The sequence below is a fragment of the Diorhabda sublineata genome, chromosome 10 (genome assembly GCF_026230105.1).
Source record: "Diorhabda sublineata isolate icDioSubl1.1 chromosome 10, icDioSubl1.1, whole genome shotgun sequence".
Lineage (NCBI taxonomy): Eukaryota > Metazoa > Arthropoda > Insecta > Coleoptera > Chrysomelidae > Diorhabda > Diorhabda sublineata.
Genome location: NC_079483.1, coordinates 6199992 through 6223147, shown reverse-complemented (window position 1 = coordinate 6223147; position 23156 = coordinate 6199992). Strand labels below are relative to the sequence as shown.

General features: G+C 32.3%; 1 protein-coding gene across 1 annotated transcript; it reads left to right on the top strand.

The window, feature by feature from the left end:
• Positions 1 to 761: 761 nt before the first annotated feature.
• Positions 762 to 22991, top strand: LOC130449229 (plexin domain-containing protein 2). Its single transcript, XM_056786913.1, has 8 exons — positions 762 to 1399; positions 10067 to 10254; positions 11724 to 12065; positions 14167 to 14298; positions 18479 to 18881; positions 18937 to 19088; positions 19148 to 19492; positions 21589 to 22991. Exons 1-8 carry the CDS (start codon positions 1318 to 1320, stop codon positions 21655 to 21657), a joined length of 1713 nt encoding a protein of 570 aa, XP_056642891.1. The 5' UTR covers positions 762 to 1317; the 3' UTR covers positions 21658 to 22991.
• The last annotated feature ends 165 nt before the right edge of the window (positions 22992 to 23156 follow it).

The window sequence follows — 23156 nt, the reverse complement described above, 5'->3', positions numbered from 1 at the left end:
AAAAAATATAACAGCTGATTTTTGTTTATTTGAAGTTGTTAGCTGTCAACTGTCAATTTTTAACGTAGAATGAACATAGAGTTAATATTAAAGATAGAAGGACTATAAGGAAACTATAACCCGGGTTCAGGTAGATCACTTATCAGCTGATTATGGATCCTAGCACAGAACGAGATTCATATCACAAATTTCCGAGCGTCCCTTTCAATTTTCGAATTTCACATTAAAAACATTATTCACAACTTTCGATTTTTGCTTTTTTGTGCGTTAATTTTTTCGTGATATTTAATTGTATAATGGACTCTAGATATTTACTAATTGTTATTGAGTAGTTATCATCGATTTAACCCCTCACAAGGATAAATGACGAAACGTATAAAAACCGCAAATCTCAGTAATTTATCATTGAAGTATCAATAAGCAAATCATGATAATTAATAGTATACAGCCATTTAATGGAGATGAATAACCTTCAAAGTACAAAAACCATAGACAAATGAAACAACCCTTCCTCTGATCGCATTTAGTCACCGTTCTACCATAGTAGAAAAGATCATAACATATGAATACATTTACTCGATCAGTTTCCGAACAAGAATGAACGTGATGCGGGTTAGCTCCGAACATTTAGTTGTACTGTTACAGAGAAAACGAACATTATGGTAATCCAATCAGAATCGAATAGAAAGAGATAGAGATCTGAATCTCTGAGATCTCTGAATAAATATCCATACTCTCTCTATCTTCAATATTAACTCTATGAGAATAAAGATAATTAATTTGTGTTCGTATTGAAATATTATAAGTAATATAATTTTTAAATATTGGTTAATCCTTTATAGAATAATAGTTGATTTTCTTACATGGTTGTACAGCTTAGACCAACGAGTCAAACAACACGTAACCGTTCTTACTTAAGTGGATGTACTTAACAAAACCAAGAAATAAAACTGATTTAACTAATTGAGAAACCATTCTAATGTCAAACGCGTGAAATTATTTTCGGTAATGACGCTTAGAATGATTTCTGCTCTAGTTGCTAAAGTCATAATAATATTTTTTTCTCCCCACCCTTGACTAAGCTTGACATGCCTCGTAGCCTTGCCATTTTTTACAAGCGTAGTTGATATTTGACGCAGTCGTCTTCCTGTTTTGTATGGGTACCATAAACTGTAGTTAGTAAGTTTGTTCAATTATTTAAGTTACCAGCAAAGTGACAAAACATTTTAAAAATTTTCACTTCATTGTTATTTTTAAATTTCGTATTGTGTTATTGCGAGTTATTCGAAATAATTAAAATTGTGTTAAACATTAAATATGGCGAAGTGGTATAGGTGCCAAACTTTAATTGTGTGTTTATTTCTTTATATCGGAATACCAACGATCCTAGGACAAAGTGGTACGTATTTTATCATATATTTTTGAAGTTTTTTCATTATTTATATTATAATAATTATGTTACGAGTAATTGTGTTGTGCAAATTCCACATTTGTGAATACCTGTTGCTTTATTTATTTTGGATTTAAAAACTTTTCGCGAAAGATCGACCAGTCTATGTATTTTTGAGATAACGTGGGTGTCGAAATATAACTGTAATGAAATTGTAGTAGTAGAAGAAAAAGAAGAAGTAGTTGATACTTTGTTAATCTTACAAATTATTTCTTTTAACATCAAGTTGCAATTAGCTAAGTGTTTAGATTTATACATTAAATTATTATTTGGAAGATTTTGTTTAATACAGATATAATTTAAAAGTCATTTAGATATCCATCTGTGTATGTGTACTTAAATTAAAATACCAATGATTAATAAAATTGGATACATCAATGTGAACGCGTGATGTTTAATTGTGGTTATATCATTTTATATGTTTGTTTAAACTACTAAGAAGGCAAATAAAAGTGCTTCTAAATATGTCAGCATGTTGAATTATTTTTTATTGATCGAAATATAGTTGAAAGATTTTTGTATTGTTGGCTTTATGTCAATATTATATTTGGATAGATAACGATGTTTGTTACGAAATTGAAATTTTTAAAATTATTTCAAAAACCTCATAATTTTGGATATGAAATTACATTTTGTTTGGATAAAACTATTATTTTTTGTTAAATTTACTATTATACCTGGTAATATTCTCTGATTTTCGTTATTAAAAAACTTATTTTCGTGTCTTTTAATTTTTAATAAAACAAAATTATTTTTCACTGCAACAGTAATAAAAATAGGTACACAGAAGGTCGGAAAACGGCTTTAGTATAAGTTTTCTTTGTTAAGTTTATTTTTTCATGTACGATGGGCCCGTTTAAAGCCTATGTGCCCCTTGACTGCCCACAATGTTACTATGGAAATGTTCGGAAGAGTTAGAAGGATTGATGGTGTTGTTAGCCTATCTAAGGATGCTACTACAAGTTTGAGATTAATCGAATGACAGGAAAGGACATATCCTTCAAGATCCATCTTTTTATACAACAAAGAAGTTGTATAAATAGTGGATTCGATCAAAATCAAATATGGAATTAAGTTAATCTATGTGACGGTATAAACGTCATGATGAAGTAGGCAGTGAAGCATAAGGACAAGAAACAATAGAAGAAAGCAATACCAGTGTTAATTGATAATTGGAGAAGTTTGAATAAAATTTTAGGTTTTGGTGGAGAAATTTACCAGGTTAACAATGGATTAAATAGTTTTTATTACAACAAACTTTAAGCATGCGATTTTTGCAACTCAAGTTTTGAGATAGACAAATGAAAACCTTTGTATAACAAGCGAAGATAATGTTAGTAAAATTAAATACAAAAATGAATTTGTTGTTTGAAAGTTTAATTTGTACCTTAAAAATTAGAGTAAAAGTTACATAGCATTTTTTGATTAAATTATTGGCAGAAAAAGTTGTTTGTTTTATCTTGTGTTCAATTTCAAGTCTATTTAAAACTGTTACATATTAGTTTTTAACTCTTTTTACGTGATTTATGGAATTTATCCAATTTTCGGTTCTAATGTTTGAACTTTCTTCCATTATCACAACGAAGGAAAAATTTTTGGGTCAATCGTTATTAGTTCTTGTCTGTCTTTTCAGTTGGAACCATATAAATTCGATTAGATTTAAAACATGAAACTGTGTGACCATTTGTTTTTACCTTTTCGTCTACAATATATTCTTTGACAATTATTTTTGTTTCTAAAACCTCTATGAGTTACTTTTTCGTATAAAACTCTTCGAAATATGAGTCCTATTCAAGTGGAAGCTCATTTGGAAGAATAAAATGATACGAGGCGTTATCTAATACAATTAAACTGTAGTGCTGGTACACGCCACTGCTTATCGCAGACTGTCTGGCAGGAATACTTCGAAGAAATTGTGTACATACGCCTTCCGACAGCTTCGGCCAATGGAAATGCATTTCTGTTTCCGATTCGATGTTTTCATTGGTAAACAGTGGAGATGATGAATATACGTGGACTGACGGTTTGTTAGATGTTTACCGAATTTTATACGGGGAGTAACTATTATTTTTATTGATTGTTTCTGGCATAACTGTCTTTTCCAATTGATATTGGAAGAACTATAACTTTATCTTTTGGCCTCATCACTATTTACTGGGAAAGTTAACCTTGAAATTTTGCGTCTACGAACGGATTTATTATTTGAGAGGATTATAATTAGTTTAGCGGTCAATGTTAAATTGATAAAATTAATTTTTGTTGGCTGATAGTAAAACCTTGAATCGTTCAAATTTATAAAGTACAGATATCAAGTGTTTGACCTCACATTTATGTTATAATTTTTAATCGATGAGGTCAATATAATGATTAGTACACAATGCAACTTATTCTTTTTTATATACTCGATTTTATTATTAATTGAATACAATGTTTACAAAAAAATTATCTTAATTTCTTTTGTCTTCGTATTATGAATTTTTAGATAAGAATTATTAGAACCGTTATCGTGTATTAGTCATACGAGGGCAGCTACTTAAATTTTCAGATATCTAGAAATAAAAACAAATATTCATAATTGGACCGACAGATTTCGAACTGTCTCAAACAAAAGGAAAAGTTTAATTATTATTTTCTATTAATTACACGTGATGTTGTTTATTTACAAAATAGAATTTTTCTGAAATACTCGATAGTTATGAGGTTTCAATTTGATATTAACAGACACGTATAGTTATGATACAGTCTGTTAACCAATTTAAAGCTTTCTGATAAATTATATTTTGTTTTCCGACGGGCGAATCAGGGAAACTCCCAGTTGATATTGAGAACTTCCAACGACTAGCCTTGCGGTTTATTTACGGTTATCGCAATGACCAGACATATCGGAAAATGTAAACGTTTAAAATCGAATACTAAATTCGTTGAAATACGCAGTATGAAGACATCTTCTCCTTTGTATTTTTCCTTTATGATTGTTCGCAATTCTGACATAACAATAGAACTATTTTCTTGATCTGTATCCCATTGGTAATCAATTCTGTTAGCACGTGAAGTAGCTCTTCGCACATTTGATTGACTGCCACGACTTAGGTCATGTCTTCTTCTCGGCATCGTAAATTTTAATTAATCAAAGTGAAAAAAGTTTTCGCGCGCTTAGCAGCATAGCTGTTACAAAATATCAACAAAAACAGAGCACATAACTTGAAATGTCACCGAATTAAAGAAAGTTCTTGCGCACGTAGCCGTAATCGTCACTTACAAAGTTAGAAGGATGCACTTTTTGTCTGAAGTATCGATCGACATAGAGGATGGATTGACATATTAATTGGTTGTCAAATGTCAAATATTGTGGTTGCGTTCAGAAATTCAATTTGTGACAAAACATCAACGATAAACGATTTTTCTCATATTTTTCCACCTTTTAAACCTTCTCTGGGCTTCCACAAATAATTCAAGACCAAAATTAACCAAATCGGTCCAGCCGTTTTCGAGTTTTAGCAAGCCTAACGAACGGTCACCCATCAATTCAATGATTTGACTGTACAAAAACGATTTTTTTCGAACACTAGCTGGTGCACCATTCAAAATTGACAAAACAGCGTCGTTTCATAACCATGGATGAAACTTGAGTCAATCAATTCACACACGAAACAAAAAAACAATCAAAACAATGGATTGAATAGGGAGAACCGGCTCCAAAGAAGACAAAGATCGTTCAATCTGCAGGTAAGGTCTTGGCGTCGGGTTTTAGGGATGCGCTTGGGTTAATTTTCGTTGATTATATTAAAAAAGGAAAAACTATCAACGTCGACTATTATGCTAATTTATTTCAACGTTTGAGCGAAGAAATCAAGCAAAACGGCCGCATTTGGTTAAGAAGAAAGTGTTATTTCATCAAGCTCACATATCCGTGTAAATATAAAAATCGATAAAACCACCAACAACGTTGACGGAATATAATATCCGGTATTTAAAGTTCATTGTCCTTTTGTATGAGTGAATCATACTGTTGGTACTAATATTATAATTTGTTATTGGACGCTTCGACAAAAACTAATGGTCTACGAGGATGATCCCAAAAGTACCCGGCCCAACAAAGAAAACACGGAAATTTTGGAAAAAAAATATATTTTTTAACGTAATTTCCTTTTAACTTTATACATGCTTCTTCTTTGACCACTCAACCATTTTTTCAAGTCTGGGAACAGAAAATAATCCGAGGGGGCTGAATCTGGCTTATAGGGTGCATGAGGTAGCAATTCAAACTTTAATTAATCAATTTTGGCCATTGCAATAACGGATGTTTGAGCTGGTGCATTGTTTTAATACAATAACACTTTCTTCTTGGACAAATGCGGCCGTTTTTGCTTAATTTCTTCGTTAAAACGTTGCAATAAATTCGCATAATAGTCGACGTTGATAGTTTTTCCTTTTTCAAGATATGCAATGAAAATTAACCCACGCGCATACCTAAAACCCGACGCCAAGACCTTACCTGCAGATTGAACGGCTTTTGTCTTCTTTGGAGCCGGTTCTCCCTATTCAATCCATTGTTTTGATTGTTCTTTTGTTTCGGGTGTGAAGTGATGGTTCTACGTTTCATCCATGGTTATGAAACGGCTTTATGTCTGTGGAACATTGCCAAAAACTTGATAATAACATCTTAACGACGTTGTTTTTGTTCCATTGTGGGCAAACGCGGCACCCATCTTGCGCACAGTTTTCGCATGCCCAAAGTTTCAGTTAATATACGATGACAATCATCCAGAACCGTTTTGTTGATTTTCTTCAACATTTCTGGAGTCGTCATTTGATCGACCATTGCTCTGTTGGTCTTCGTAGGTCGAACGGTCTCGTCTAAACGCTGCTACCCAATATTTCACTGTTGATACTGAAAGAACAGTCTCTCCTAGAGTTTCAATGCTTACAAATTCTCTGCAAAGGCTCACAATTAATGACTGCTAAACGAATACTCGCCTCGAAACATATGCTGTATAGATTTTATACTTTCTAGTGGTAATTTTCAAGCAACTACCGTCATCTCTAGGTTAAGCCAGGTTCTTTTGGAACCATCCTCGTACAACGCCTCCATTTTATCCTGGGTCTCTTACTTTAGGCCTGCAGCGCTCACTTTGGGAATTACTGTTATAAGATAACGTACATTTGTTATTTTCGGTTTGTAAGAAACCTTCGCTTGATAATATGAAAGAGAAATTTTTGTATTATTTTGAAATTTAATTTATTCGAGCCACCTCGTATACTTTTATGACCATCGTTTATCGATAACCTTGATATGTACTAGTAGCAATAAATTTTTCACACATCAAATTTGTTTAATATATTGAATTAAATACGTAGCGTCATTCATCGCAAAAAAAAACAAGTTTTAATTTTCATTAAGGATTCGCACATGACCCGATTTATATTTAAAACCGTGGGTCTCAAACTAGGCCAGACGGAGTATCTTCTTTTTTTATTTACAATCGGTTCTAGTGGGTTAATCTATAATTTAAAATTGTTATTTTCTATTGAGAATCAAGGGAAAAGGTCAAAGCCAGAATAAGGCAAATAAAAAAGTTTGTTGAGATCAATTTAATGTCATCTTTATTTATTAATTGTATTTACAAGGTCATAGACGTAATTGTACGTGTTTATGTAGGTATTTCATGCTTTTACCTAAGCCGATAATCGGTGCAAATATACTTTGATAATTTATGTATATGAATTAGAACGCCTGCTAGATTATAAGCGTTTTCGTAATTTTTATCATTTTTATATTGTACTTTACCATAATTTCAATCCCAGACGATGTATACGTAGGTATTAGAAACCTCGGAAATATATTATAATTAGTACACTTTGGTATTTAATTTGTTTTGCCACAAACCCACTACGAAATCATCTATATATAAATATTTCGTAGACGAAGTTTGCAAATATTTTATCTATGATTATAACAAGAATTTTAATCGTTGGGGGTGAATCATCACCATAATTTTGTTAACAGGACTTTAAAATTACTGCTTAATCTAACTTATGGACAAGGAATACGTAAAGGGGAGATACTGACTGGCAAAAATAACATGTACTGATGGCAGACAGACTTCAAGTTCACATTAGGGCAAAAAACTTAACATCTCAGTAAGGAAATTCATGATTTAAGATTGTGATCGATGTGATCAAATTTCTTAATAACCTGGACAGGGGATCCGACCATTCACTTGTTTCATTCTACAGCAGTTATCGATGGTTGTCACTTGAAAACTCTTCTTCTGGAGTGCTTGAGCTACGGACACGATATATGTGCTTACGTCACTTATATATTGGCTCAGTAGCTTGCTCAAAGACGGAACCATCCAGGTCGCTATCGATGGAAACATCTCGGAAAGGTTTGAGGTCAACGCTGGTGCAAAACCGATCAAATTAGTCGTCCTGGCTAACTAAGGTCCGTAGACAGTAACAGATCGGTGATAGGCGATCCAGGGTTGATTAAAAACTTTGATAGCTTAGGTTTTACCATTTCTTTGAAGCAGTGCAAGCCTGTGGAATCAGCTACCAATACACATACATAATTTCCAGATCCAAAGTTTTCATTGAAACAGTTTAATGAAGAAAATGAATTATCTTTAAAAGACGAGTTTTTGTAGTATCTTTCAAAACTAATAATGACGATTCTGATGAATATATTCCTATCCATAATATCAAAAATGGAATGTGGGTATTGGATCAATTTACAAGGATATTTCTTTAAAGATTGAATTCAAATCGAACTCCTTTGAAGAGTTTTGGTGTAACGTCTAAAAATAATTGCCACTACCTACTTTATTTACTTTCTTTGTTACTACTTCAGATATGTTATGATGTGTAGTACCTAGTTTCATTCATACTACAGCGGCTAGAGATGCCCGCTTTCTCGTTTCCAAAGAAACCGAACGGTCACTGCAGTTTTCCTTTGCTGCTGGATCATCTTTTCGAACTAGAGCTACTGGATCGTCGCTTTTCCATGAACAACGAATTGAATTTTGTACGAGCTCGCTTGGACAACATTGGAATGGCGTATTCTGTCATAAGGCCCAGCAAATTGGTATTTGTATAGATCAAAAACCTTCCACAGATCTCGAAAATCGCATCGTACAACATGTTGAACCTGCACTCTTAAGGCTCACGTATCTATGGTTGCCTAACTTGAAAGCATGTTACAATTTGTTCAAAGGCTTGTTTCAGTCCTTATCCGAAGAACTAGAGCCATTCGTTAAAAAATTTCGATGTGATTGGCCTTAACTCTGTTTCTTTCTGAAGACCTGATTTCAATTCTGAATAAGAACATGTTGATCTTTCGCAATGATTGTAGAAACTGTTGGAGTAAACGGTTTCCAAATTTTTGTCAAAACGCCCCTTGGCGTTCCGATTAACTGAAACAATGAGTTTCCTTCATCCCAATGAGATTTCCAACGATCCAGAATAATCAGTGCAACTGATATCTGAAGCATTTGACATTTTGTTGACTGCAAACAGATGCAATAAGATAAAAGACTATTCCAGACTATTCCAGATTCCAAAGAGTAGATTTTGGTTGGATCAAAATATGTAGATGTTTCAAAATCTATGACTACTCAAGTTATGGCGCAGAACAAAGACGGGACACTCTGGTTATGGTATGGGGACGCTCAGACGGAGCTAGGATTATTCCTGGAGACGACACGCAACCTTTATGCACGACCCCACACTGCTCGGAGTTACCGAGTGTCCTGACGAAGCTCAAATGACGCAGTTTGTTTGACCTGCCGACAGTCCAGATACAATTGGAATGACACGTGCCTGCTCCTAGAAATTCAAGAGAAATTCGCTACATACTTGTGTAGGAATGGGACATCTTTCCTCAGAACCTGATCCAAAATCTGATCCAAAGCATGCCTCGTAGTTTTCAAGCTGTTATCAATGTCAGATGAGGGAATAAGTCACTATTAAAGACATTAAAATTTGTTTTGGTTCATAGTAAAGTGAAATTTTTCATTTTCATTACTTTCAACGACAGAAAATTCCTCACGCCACGCGGAAATTTGAACAAACCTAAATGGAGCCTTGAGTTTGTAAAATTTGTGAAACACTACGTAAAATCATTTCCATAGAATTCTTCCTGATTTTAATTGACTCATGACCTAAAAGTCTTCTTTTTAATAGCCATGAGTTCGATCTAAGTATTAAAAACAATTTTTTAATACAGGGTGAACGTCTAATTTGATTGGCGTATCGAATCGCTTCACAATATGAGTCACTATACAATAATTGTGAGATTCAACTCCAGTTTAGTAAAAGACTGTTTTCTTTTCGAATAAATTGAATTTATAATCGTTAATCCTACTTTATAACCTATAAAAATTTGATTCTATTCTTCATGTAGTTAAGACGGAAATGTATTCATATTTAATTCCGAAGCGACAATTTCCGGATAATATACACGTGTTGTGGATTATTTTTAACGACCCGATGTATTTATCAGATAATAGACACGTGTTGACAGTCGGCACGTACCTCTAATTCATCTTTTTCATAAAAATAGATTTTCAATTTATTTTTTTTTTAAGTTTTTGACCGGTATAAAATTTGTTATTACAGTATTGGATCGGTACGATTTGGAAGACACGTACGACAATTCGTATCAACTCGCTTTTAACTTACTGGAAGAAAATAAGCCCCACAACCTTTTTAAAAGGGACGTTTCCAATTCTACTAAATACGAATCCAACTCCACTACAACATCAAATGTTCCGGACAACGAAACAAACGAAACAAATACAAAAAAGGTAAAAGAAAACAGTATTTTCGAATGCACTTTTGCCTTTTGTTAAATGGTCTTTATAGCCCTTATGACCTACATACCTTAGAGGACCGCCATCTTGTGCAATATCCCCTCTAAATTCATCTTCCACAATTTTTTAGGTCTTAAATTAGCCCTCTTGCAGTAATTAATTTAATTTTCTGCTCAGAATTCCTACTTCTCGAAATCCTCGAATTGTACACTGATTTGAAACTCAAAATTTTTTTTTTTCCTTCTATTGGGAGAAAATCCATACAACTTTATAGAGAGCAATCCCGTCTTCTCTTAATAATGCAGAGATGTTCTCTAAACATTTTTTTTTTCGACAGACTTTGCGGCGAATTCATTTTTTTCGACTTGTGTGCACACAAACTTGTGCACACCCGAAAAATTCGTGAATGAATGGCTTCGTCTAAATAACAGGGCCTCAAACATGAGGTGACCTCTCAAAACCTGTAAGAGTTATCAAAAGAGCTCTTTGTATTTAAGGAGTTTTTAGATTGTTGACCTTTGGATTATACAGGGTGTCCCAATTCTCTAGTATCGACATTAACTTTGAAATTTCAAATGAAACACTCTATATTTTATTGCGTTTTTTGATTTAGTGGCAACTTTCACGATATCGACCTATTTGATTTCCGCACGATTTAGGAAATATTTGATGTCTTTTTCTTACGGTGTGAGTTTCGAATTTTGTAAATAACAAACTCTCATTTTTTAAAATGGCACACCTTTAATAGCTCATACTGTCAGTTTGGTGTGTTTTTTGAGCTGCTTCCAAGGAACCAAACGATCAATTCTGATGTTTACTGTCAACAATTAATGAAACTGGATGAAGCAACCGAAGAAAAACGGCCAGAATTATCACCATGATGATGCAAGACCTCACACATGTCTGACACAACTCGTGGGAAACTGTTGGAGCTTGACTGGGAAGTGATGCCACATCCACCATACAGCCCTGATCTGGCACTATTTGATTGCCATTGATTTCGAAATTTGCAGAATTGTTTGAATGTTCAAACTTTGATTACCTTCAATCGCATCTGGTTCTTAAATACAAAGAGCTTTTTTGATAACTCTGGCAGCTATATAAATAGGCCTATAATTTATCTTGTTTCACAATATTTTGGGATTATTTCGACAACATCGTCGACGTTGCAAATTTTCTGTAACCTGGTGAAGCGGTTTACCAGCCAAATAACCGACGTTAAGGAAAAATCCTTTTTCACTTGCTAGAGTTCTTTTTTCGTCCTCTTTTGGCCAATGGTCGTAACTTTACTTCTTTCAGCTAGGACAGCACAACCCCACGCAACCACCACAATCCCAGCCTTGCAGAGGAGCAGTTCCTATATCAGGACCAGCTCCAATAAACCTAAAAAATTTTTTTAAACGAATATTTTTTTTTATTTCGACAATTATTGTATGATTTTATTAAATTTTCTTTATATTTAGATTGTGACTGTACCTATAGAAAAAACCTACACCAACATATCTCTCTTAGAACATCCCCTGACTAGGAATCTGGGGGAAAACGGTACGGGAATCAGACGTAATATAACAGCAGTTACTTCAACACCATCGTCGAATGTAACAATTTTTCTAAAAACGAATAACACCAATACAACAAACGTTGTTAACAAAACAGTTAACAAAAGTACAACAAAGACAAACGTTATTGAAATCAACGATGATATTTACAACGATTTCAACATACCGAGCGATTTGGATACCGAAGAAGGAAGTAAAAAATTCAACGAATCTTTATCCAAACATAATGTTACAGCTTCGAAAACTGTAAGTGTTTTATTTGTATCTGTTTTGATTTTTCTATTTTGATATAACCTAGAATTTTTTAACTGACACGGATTGTTAGGTATTTAAACCTGCGGCAGTCGAGCGGGTTACTAGTACTGCAAATTACGCGATTTTGAGCTAAAACCTTAAATTAGTTTAGCAACGGCACGGATTTTCGAAATTTTGGAACTTGAAACTCAAAAATATTCTGAATCGTTAATAACTCCAAAACTACGTAAAATTCGAAAAAAAGTGTCGGAACCAAAACTGTAGAGCGCAAAATTCTCTATAAAAAAGTATTTGTGGTATTTCTTCCTAACCTCAAAATTTCCATTACGAAATGGGTTTAAACGCTCAAAACTATGTTCAATCGCGAAAACTCGAAAACTACGCAAAATTCGAAAAAAAGTGCAGGGACCTAAACTACAAAAAAGTATTCTTGCTATTTGTTCCTAACCTCAAAATTTTCACATTAAAATGGATTTATACACAAAAAAATATTTTGAATCACGATTAACTCGAAAATTACGTAAAATTTGAAAAAAAGTGCCGGATTCAAATTCCTTACAAAAAAAGTACTGCAGCAAAAAATGTACTGCATAAAATTCTCTACAGATTGGTCTTCAAGCATTTTTCCTAACCTCAAAATGTTCACCGTAAAATGGGTTCATGTACTCAAAAACATTTTGAGTTGCGGATAACTCGAAAACTACGAGGATTTCGACACAAAATGCCGAGTTAAAAAATGTCGAGCACAACATTCTGTACAAAAATAGGTATCAATTTTTTCCTAACCTCAAAATTTTCACTATAAAATGGGTTTGAACGCTCAAAAATATTTTGAATCGCGAATAACTCGAAAACTACGTAGAATTGAAACTTCGAGTTCTTATGTGGTCAATATTCCATGATGCGTTTCGACTTTTCAAAAACGAAATAGTTTTCCAAGAGCTAGAGCAGTTTCCATGTGCGCCTGGATCGTAAATTGCGAGCTGATTCTCCGGCTTTCGGCTTTGAGGGAGATTTACACAGAAATAGTGGCTCCAACGAAAAAATGTCGAAGACCTTTTTTGTAGAAAATTTTTTTGTACACTACATTTTTTGTTACGACAGTTTTTTGTTAAAATAAAACAAAAACACGACACACAACGGCATAATGTTCTGGACATCCGAGCCGCACTTCCGAGAACAACGATCTCGCACTAGGTCGCACATGTAGCAGCAACCCACCCCGTTATCTCTTGGAACTTGCTGCAACCATAGAGGATCTTCAATACCCAAGAGCCTTAGCTTTCAGATCATTAGGAAGACATTGTGTATCCAGAAGTTTCCTTATTCGCGGTTAAAGAAGGTAATATTACCATAGATCAGGTCTTATTGTTTCTTGAACAGTCATATTTGATCCACTGATTCCACACCTACTTTAATTTTATTCTAGAACGATAAAATCTCTGTTTCACATGAATCACCATCATCAGGATCAATTTTCAGATCGGGATGCATGGTACTAACCAAAATTACAAATTTTTCTTCGTACAATATGATACCACAAATGTTCCAACCAATGTCAATTTCTTTCCGCGGAAAAATTGACGTGAACCAATTATCTATGGTCACATCTTATGAAGAAACTTTGAAAGGTTCCCCCGGCTGCTTGCCGTGGTAAATTTGCTCTGTATCTACATTTGGAAGGGACGTCTCCGGAAGTTGTTTATGTCTAGATCAAATAGTTTGATTAATAACAAATCTCAATGACATTTACCACGAGAATTGTTCCAAATTCCACTCTATAAGTACAAATAACCTAAAGGCAGGTATCATTTTCGCCAAAAACATCAAGGTCCTCAAAAGGATCAGCTAAGTCTACGTCAGAAGCATGTTCTTGTAGACCAAACTGGACTCGGTGTTGTGCGAACGCACACTGAGCAGGCGAGGATGAAAGTACAGAGTCGCCTCAATCCCCGATCAGCTCTTCGCGACGTTCTATGCAAAACAACATGGCTGCGAGGCATTCGTGGCTCGCGTGACTGCTGCAGATATTTTTCCAATTATTTTATATCCGACGTTTTGGTTATAGCATGATATCAATTTGATTTTATAGGATCCAAACTTATTTTATAATACATCCATATTTGATGATCCCAATATTGGGCGATCTTACTGGGTGAACATGTCAGATATACCTGAAGTTAAAGTCAATGATATTTTATCGAATTCTCATCGAAGAGCAGCAGTAAGTTTTGTTTTTCGTTATTTACATTTGTTTAAAATTTATTATTATTAGTATTATATTTTGAATGGTTTATGAAATACAAGACGTTAAAGTTACGTTGTGAGATTTCTTTAATATTTTTTTTGTCATTTGTCATCAATTTATCTTGAATAGCTTTGCAAGTTCTATAATTTTTTTTGCTGTAGGTTCTTAATATACAAGGTGTGCAATTATTATTAAATTTAGATGAAACGGGGTCTTTCAATTTAAATTATTTTTTTCTAATTTTTGAATTGACAGCATCTCGTTCCACTTTTATTAATTTGAGAAGAGAAGTTTCATAATTTGCCGCAATTTTCGTATTTTTGTTGCCATAGGTGTTTGATATACAAGGTGTGCAATTATTATCATATTTAGGTCTTTTAATTTTTGTTATATCTTTCCAATCCATCAAATGACAACTTGATGTTATAGTTTTATTAATATCAGAAGAAGAGTTCCATAATTTGGTATAATTTTTATTGTGTCTGTTGTAAATTTCATGATTTTGTAGTCTCTAGTTCTCAATACTCAATGTGTGCTATAATTATTGATTTCATATGAACCAAGGTCTTTCAATTTCTCTTCTATCTCTCTAATCTTTAAATTAAAAGTTTTTTGCTCTATTTCCATCAATATTAGAAGAAGAGCTCTATAATTTGGTATAAATTCCATTATTTTGTAGTCTCTAGTTCTCAATATACAAGGTGTGCTATAATTATTAATTTTAGATGAACTGATATCTCTCGATTTCCTTTTTATCTTTTTAATCTTTGATTTAACAGTTTTTTGCTCTATTTCCTTCAATATCAGAAGAAGAGCTCCATAAATTGTTGTAAATTTCATGATTTTGTAGTCTCTAGTTCTCAATATACAAGGTGTGCTATAATTATTAATTTTAGATGAACTGATATCTCTCAATTTCCTTTTTATCTTTTTAATCTTTGATTTAACAGTTTTTTGCTCTATTTCCTTCAATATCAGAAGAAGAGCTCTATAATTTGTTGTAAATTTCATGATTTTGTAGTCTCTAGTTCTCAATATACAAGGTGTGCTATAATTATTGAGTTTAGATGAACCGATATATCTCAATTTTCTTTTTATCTTTCTAATCATTGAATTAACAGTTTTTTGCTCTATTTCCTTCAATATCAGAAGAAAAGCTCCATAAATTGTTGTAAATTTCATGATTTTGTAGTCTCTAGTTCTCAATATACAAGGTGTGCTATAATTATTAATTTTAGATGAACTGATATCTCTCAATTTCCTTTTTATCTTTTTAATCTTTGATTTAACAGTTTTTTGCTCTATTTCCTTCAATATCAGAAGAAGAGCTCTATAATTTGTTGTAAATTTCATGATTTTGTAGTCTCTAGTTCTCAATATACAAGGTGTGCTATAATTATTGAGTTTAGATGAACCGATATATCTCAATTTTCTTTTTATCTTTCTAATCATTGAATTAACAGTTTTTTGCTCTATTTCCTTCAATATCAGAAGAAAAGCTCCATAAATTGTTGTAAATTTCATGATTTTGTAGTCTCTAGTTCTCAATATACAAGGTGTGCTATAATTATTGATTTTAGATGAACCGATATTTCTCAATTTTCTTTTTATCTTTCTAATCATTGAATTAACAGTTTTTTGCTCTATTTCCTTCAATATCAGAAGAAAAGCTCCATAAATTGTTGTAAATTTCATGATTTTGTAGTCTCTAGTTCTCAATATACAAGGTGTGCTATAATTATTGATTTTAGATGAACCGATATTTCTCAATTTCCTTTTTATCTTTCTAATCATTGAATTAACAATTTCTTGCTCTATTCCCATCAATATCAGAAGAAGAGCTCTATAATTTGTTGTAAATTTCATGATTTTGTAGTCTCTAGTTCTCAATATACAAGGTGTGCTATAATTATTGATTTTAGATGAACCGATATTTCTCAATTTCCTTTTTATCTTTCTAACCATTGAATTAACAGTTTTTTGCTCTATTTCCTTCAATATCAGAAGAAAAGCTCCATAATTTGTTGTAAATTTCATGATTTTGTAGTCTCTAGTTCTCAATATACAAGGTGTGCTATAATTATTAATTTTAGATGAACTGATATCTCTCAATTTCCTTTTTATCTTTTTAATCTTTGATTTAACAGTTTTTTGCTCTATTTCCTTCAATATCAGAAGAAGAGCTCCATAAATTGTTGTAAATTTCATGATTTTGTAGTCTCTAGTTCTCAATATACAAGGTGTGCTATAATTATTAATTTTAGATGAACTGATATCTCTCAATTTCCTTTTTATCTTTTTAATCTTTGATTTAACAGTTTTTTGCTCTATTTCCTTCAATATCAGAAGAAGAGCTCTATAATTTGTTGTAAATTTCATGATTTTGTAGTCTCTAGTTCTCAATATACAAGGTGTGCTATAATTATTGAGTTTAGATGAACCGATATATCTCAATTTTCTTTTTATCTTTCTAATCATTGAATTAACAGTTTTTTGCTCTATTTCCTTCAATATCAGAAGAAAAGCTCCATAAATTGTTGTAAATTTCATGATTTTGTAGTCTCTAGTTCTCAATATACAAGGTGTGCTATAATTATTAATTTTAGATGAACTGATATCTCTCAATTTCCTTTTTATCTTTTTAATCTTTGATTTAACAGTTTTTTGCTCTATTTCCTTCAATATCAGAAGAAGAGCTCTATAATTTGTTGTAAATTTCATGATTTTGTAGTCTCTAGTTCTCAATATACAAGGTGTGCTATAATTATTGAGTTTAGATGAACCGATATATCTCAATTTTCTTTTTATCTTTCTAATCATTGAATTAACAGTTTTTTGCTCTATTTCCTTCAATATCAGAAGAAAAGCTCCATAAATTGTTGTAAATTTCATGATTTTGTAGTCTCTAGTTCTCAATATACAAGGTGTGCTATAATTATTAATTTTAGATGAACTGATATCTCTCAATTTCCTTTTTATCTTTTTAATCTTTGATTTAACAGTTTTTTGCTCTATTTCCTTCAATATCAGAAGAAGAGCTCTATAATTTGTTGTAAATTTCATGATTTTGTAGTCTCTAGTTCTCAATATACAAGGTGTGCTATAATTATTGAGTTTAGATGAACCGATATATCTCAATTTTCTTTTTATCTTTCTAATCATTGAATTAACAGTTTTTTGCTCTATTTCCTTCAATATCAGAAGAAAAGCTCCATAAATTGTTGTAAATTTCATGATTTTGTAGTCTCTAGTTCTCAATATACAAGGTGTGCTATAATTATTGATTTTAGATGAACCGATATTTCTCAATTTCCTTTTTATCTTTCTAATCATTGAATTAACAATTTCTTGCTCTATTCCCATCAATATCAGAAGAAGAGCTCTATAATTTGTTGTAAATTTCATGATTTTGTAGTCTCTAGTTCTCAATATACAAGGTGTGCTATAATTATTGATTTTAGATGAACCGATATTTCTCAATTTCCTTTTTATCTTTCTAACCATTGAATTAACAGTTTTTTGCTCTATTTCCTTCAATATCAGAAGAAAAGCTCCATAATTTGTTGTAAATTTCATGATTTTGTAGTCTCTAGTTCTCAATATACAAGGTGTGCTATTAATATTGATTTCATATGAACCAATGTCTTTCAATTTCTCTTTTATCTCTCCAATCTTTGAATTAAAAGTTTTTTGCTCTATTTCCATCATTATCAGAAGAAGAACTCTATAATTTGTTGTAAATTTCATGATTTTGTAAACTCTAGTTCTCAATATACAAGGTGTGCTATAATCATTGATTTTAGATGAACCAAGGTCTCTCAATTTCCTTTTTATCTTTCTAATCATTGAATTAACAATTTCTTGCTCTAGTTTTCTAATTATCAGATAAAGAGCTCTATAATTTGGTGAAATTTTCATATTTTGGGTTCTCAGTAACAGTTTTACGTAGTAGATTCACGATTCTTCAATCTCATTCAACCCCCTAATTATTGATATACATAATTGATGATACAGTGACATCGTTACCTAATTTCTGTCATCACAAATTGATTATTTCTAACCATTTATGGAGTTTACAATAACACGATCAAAGTGTACCGTTACACAATATCCATTATTCTGGCATTTGCTTTAATTTCCCAATCACCTTTTCCAGACCGTGAAATTATCATTCAATTTCCCGTTTTACGGACATTTGATAAAGAACGTGACCATAGCCACCGGAGGTTTCCTTTACACCGGCGACTACGTGCACACTTGGTTAGCCGCGACGCAATACATAGCGCCGCTGATGGCCAATTTCGATACCAGCATATCGAACACCAGTTTCATCAAGTACCACGACAACGGTACTGCCTTCACCGTCGAATGGGAAAAAGTCGTCCTACAAGATAAACCCGAAGACGGCGAATTCACCTTCCAAGTTACCTTATTCGATAACGGCGATATCATCTTCGTTTACAAGAAGGTACCTCTACTCGTAGATCAAATCCAAGAGCTACATCATCCGGTCAAAGTCGGTTTATCCGACGCCTACATAATGGACCAAACTGTATTCCGTAAGTTGCTAATTCCACCGTCGTTAAAATTGTTAAAAATCATTTTAATTTCCAGTTGTACGTAGAAAAACTATATACGAATACGACAGGGTGAATTTCAACAAGACCTACATAAAAGATTGGACCTCGATCGTGTTAAAAGCACTTCCGACGTGTTTGGATGCCCAAGATTGCAATTCGTGTCTATCGAGGAAATTGAATTTCGAAGTTGGTACCATTGCATCATTCAAAGTGTCACGTGATTGATTAATTTTTTTATTTTTTAGTGTTTCTGGTGTTCGGCTTTGGATAAGTGTTCGCAGGGTTACGACAGGCACCGTCAGAATTGGCTGTCGCACCAGTGCGATAAAACCGCATTCAAAAGCGTCTCTTTGTGTCCGAACGTCGACAATTCTTATATTTTCAATCACGATACTCAAGAATCGGTTAAAGACGATCCGGATAAAATGGCTTTGGCGGGAAAAGTCGTCGGATCCGGTGCGCAAAACGACGTCGGGATGTCCGGTATATTGGCCATATTGTTTTTGATCGGGATGGTATCAGGATTGACCTTCTGGGTGTTTTACGCTTACAGGAATCCGCATACTACCAGCGGACAAATTTTAATTAGAGTAAGTTGGTTTTTTCTTCGTGAAAAATTCTCAATTTTTCCGGTTTTGTGTGTCTTGGTTACCTAATTTGATTTTATCTCTAATACTCTTTTGAAAAACGACTAGAACTCGGCGGAATATTCGATAACTTACTAGGGAAAAGGCCAAATTTGAAGGGAAAAAGAAGAATAACTCAACCAAATTTGATAATTTTTGAAATCTCTATCGTTAATTTTTATTTTCTTTTCATTAAAACGTTGCTCTTATACTAAAAATCGTTCTTGTTTCCAATATACATCTAGATTATTCAAGAAGAGTCTGGAACATTTCTAGAACAACCTCAGAATATTCCTTACCTGTTTAATGCTAAATTATTGAAAAAAGAAGAATATATCTCAACCAATTTAACAATTTTGATAATAGATCGAGGATTTTACATAAATTTTGACGTTTTTCCAAGTTCCTATATATCAAATTCTTCTTTTCTATATAATTCGATTAACTTTCGACATTCTTCTAGATTATACAAGTAAAGTTTGAAATACTCCTGGGAATTTTCAGAATAATCTAACATTTTGCTGGTTTTGAATTTTTTTATTGACAAAACGGTACATTTTAAAAAAATTTTGACGAATTTTCTACTATATTTATCAAATATGCTCTGGAAAACTTCTAGAATATTCGGTAACTTTGTTATTATATAGGTAAAGGCCAAATTACAGAAGAGACAGAAGAATAACATTTAAAATTTGACAATTTTGTAGTTTTTAACATCTTTATTGGGGAAGAAAAAGGATTTTAAAAAATTTTCGACTTTTTTCCATATTTCTACCTGTCAATTTCTTCTTTAACTCTTGTTCGCTTTTGTACCCAATCCCGTTTTCTTTCGAATCTTCTTCTAGATTCCTCAAAAATAGTCTGGAAAACTTCTAGATCATTCTAGAAGATTCGATAATTTCGTTATTACATAGTTAAAGGTCAAATTACAAAAGAGACAGAAGAAAAACACCAAATTGGACAAATTTTTAACATTTTTATTACTTCTTTATCTTCCTTTGCGCTTTGCATTTGTACCCAATCTCATTTTCTTGTGAATTTTCTTCGAGATTCTTATATAATAGTCTAGAAAACTTATGGAACCCTCCAGAATACTCGGCAACTTTGTTATTATATAGGTAAAGGCCAAATTACAAAAGAGACAGAAGAATAACTTCACAAATTGAACAATTTTGTAGTTTGAAACATTTTTATGGGCAGAAGAAAGGGATTTCAAAGAAATTTTGACGTTTACACACAAATCCCATGTAATTTTTTTCTTTTTTGTAATTTAATTTTTTTATCAACAGAGACTAAGGATTGGACACAAATTTTGACGTTTTTCTCAATCCCTATATGTCATTTTCTTCTTTTTTCCCCATCGTTCTTCGATTTATATCCAATTCGATTATCTCTCGAATCTTTTTCTATATTCTCCACTTACAGTCTGGAATACATCTAAAAAAATAATGATTTATAGAAATTTTGACATTTTCCTTCATTCCCATATGTCAATCCCTTCTTTCTCTCATACCGTGCACTGATTCTTTACCTGAATCGAATTTCTCTTCAATGTCTCTCTAGTTTCTTCAGATACGGTCTAGAACATTCAGAGAACACGCCAGAATATTCGACAACTTCAGAAATTCATCAATTTTCTACTTTTGAACTGTGTTTATTAACAGAACAAGAATTTCATATAAGCTAACCTCAAAGAAAAACAACATAACCTTTGGAATGTACAACCTAACCTCAAAGAAAAATAACATAACCTTATAAACATATACCTAACCTAAAGAAGAGTGACTTAACCTCTTGAATATATAACCTAACCTCAAATTAAGAATAACAACCCGTAGAACTTATAACCTAACCTCTAAGAAGAATAACATATAACCTAACTTCATTGCAATAATATTCTTCTTTCCCAGAAATAAAATTTATGGTTATGTTCCATGGTCTCCACTAAATATTTTTTTGATATAGTATATAGATAGATTTGTAATAGTATATAAGGTGTTTCATTAATATTAGTGAATATTGACTTAAGACGGAAGGTGAATCTGTGTTTTTTGTTGTAGTATCGACCCAGCCAATGGGGATGGAGAAGAGGAGAAGCCAGATACACGGCAGCTACAATTCATATGTGATTAAATTAATAATTAGGTTATTAAAAGGAAAGGCGATCAGTTTGTTCTCTAATCATATGAATAAATAAATTAACGATGTTATTCCTAACCAAATTTTAGAGAACGACATATTTTTTTTTCTTCTAGTGTTGTGTAACATGATTTTCTGTGATAATTAAGAAAAAAAAAGATTTTAGCGTTACAGGGTTTCGGGATATAATTGATTACGGAGTCAACAGAAATCATTTTCTTTATAGATCCTGGATTTTTTCGTTTAAATCGTTTCTTCAATCATGAAAGGATGACTTTTAACCTTTTTATATGTCCGTTACTGATTTCGTCAGTAGTATGTATCCTGAATGGTGCTAACAAAAGGCTGCGACTACTAAAACAGATAATGTGGTACCATTGGTAGTATTTTTTATTAAATCATCTCAATATATCCATTTAGATCAATATTTCCCTTCCATCTGTCCTCTAAAGAGTGTAATGTGTTATTTAATCGAGTTCTTGAAGGGATAAAGGGTTGTAAACTCACGTTACAGTAGGATTAATTAACTTTCTGCTGAGAGAAAAGTTTAATATTAATTTTCAGGTTTATTCGATTTGATTTATCACTATCTAGCTCTAGATTTCTCCTGTATATGCGTATATTTGCTAACTATACAAAGTGTGTTCAAAATTTGTACTGCAATCAATTAAATTTCGATTTTTCAAATCCTGTCTTTGCCTTTTGTAGTGTCTTAATATTTTTGTATACATTTAAAATAAATTGTATATATATAAATGTTCGACTGTTTTATATTGTATATTATTAGCTCCTTTTCCATTTAAACCTTGACTGATTATCCTTTGTCTTTTATTTGTATCAATTTTCTCTGCTTCCTCTACGTTTTTATTAATTTTTTTTCCATAGTTCCAGCTATATATCTACCAATACTCCCACATTCACTACTATTTCGTCCCTACAGGACCCCTTATCAGCCGTACTCGATTTTGTGGGTTATTTTCCAATGTTTGTTAATCTTTTTTTCATTGTTATTGAGTATTTGTATTTTATCATCCCATTTCTTTAATTCCCTTTGATTCTTTTCTCGTTTCAATGTCATTTATACTTTAATCGGTTTTAGCTACCCAAAAATCTATTGTAATTTACAAATTTCGTGAATTTCAATTATTTTTGTTTAAATTTAGAATTTATATTTTTTAGATAAATTGATTTTTGGTTCGTTTTATGATTTTTTAAATTTTTATCATCCAAAACTGAATGTTGAAAATTTACATTTTGTGCGTCTTCTATGTAAAATCGCATGAAAAGTTTGTGATTTAATAAAGTTGTAAGGAAAATTTCGATTTTAATTATTCCTACCATTCCTATTAGAAAATTTATTATTGTAGGAGCTTATAAACAAGGTAAGTTGATAATTTTCCATAAAATTTTGACACTCCCAAAGCATTCACGACAACTATAATAGAAAAAATCACCTAAACCATAAGTTTACAAGAACAAGGCTTCCAAA

Excerpts from the sequence above, each read along its gene's own strand:
- LOC130449229 (XM_056786913.1), top strand. The coding sequence starts at position 1,318 with ATGGCGAAGTGGTATAGGTGCCAAACTTTAATTGTGTGTTTATTTCTT. Across the intron at positions 1,400-10,066 it reads AACGATCCTAGGACAAAGTG|TATTGGATCGGTACGATTTG; the intron begins GTACGTATTTTA and ends TTGTTATTACAG. Across the intron at positions 19,089-19,147 it reads CGAGGAAATTGAATTTCGAA|TGTTTCTGGTGTTCGGCTTT; the intron begins GTTGGTACCATT and ends TTTATTTTTTAG.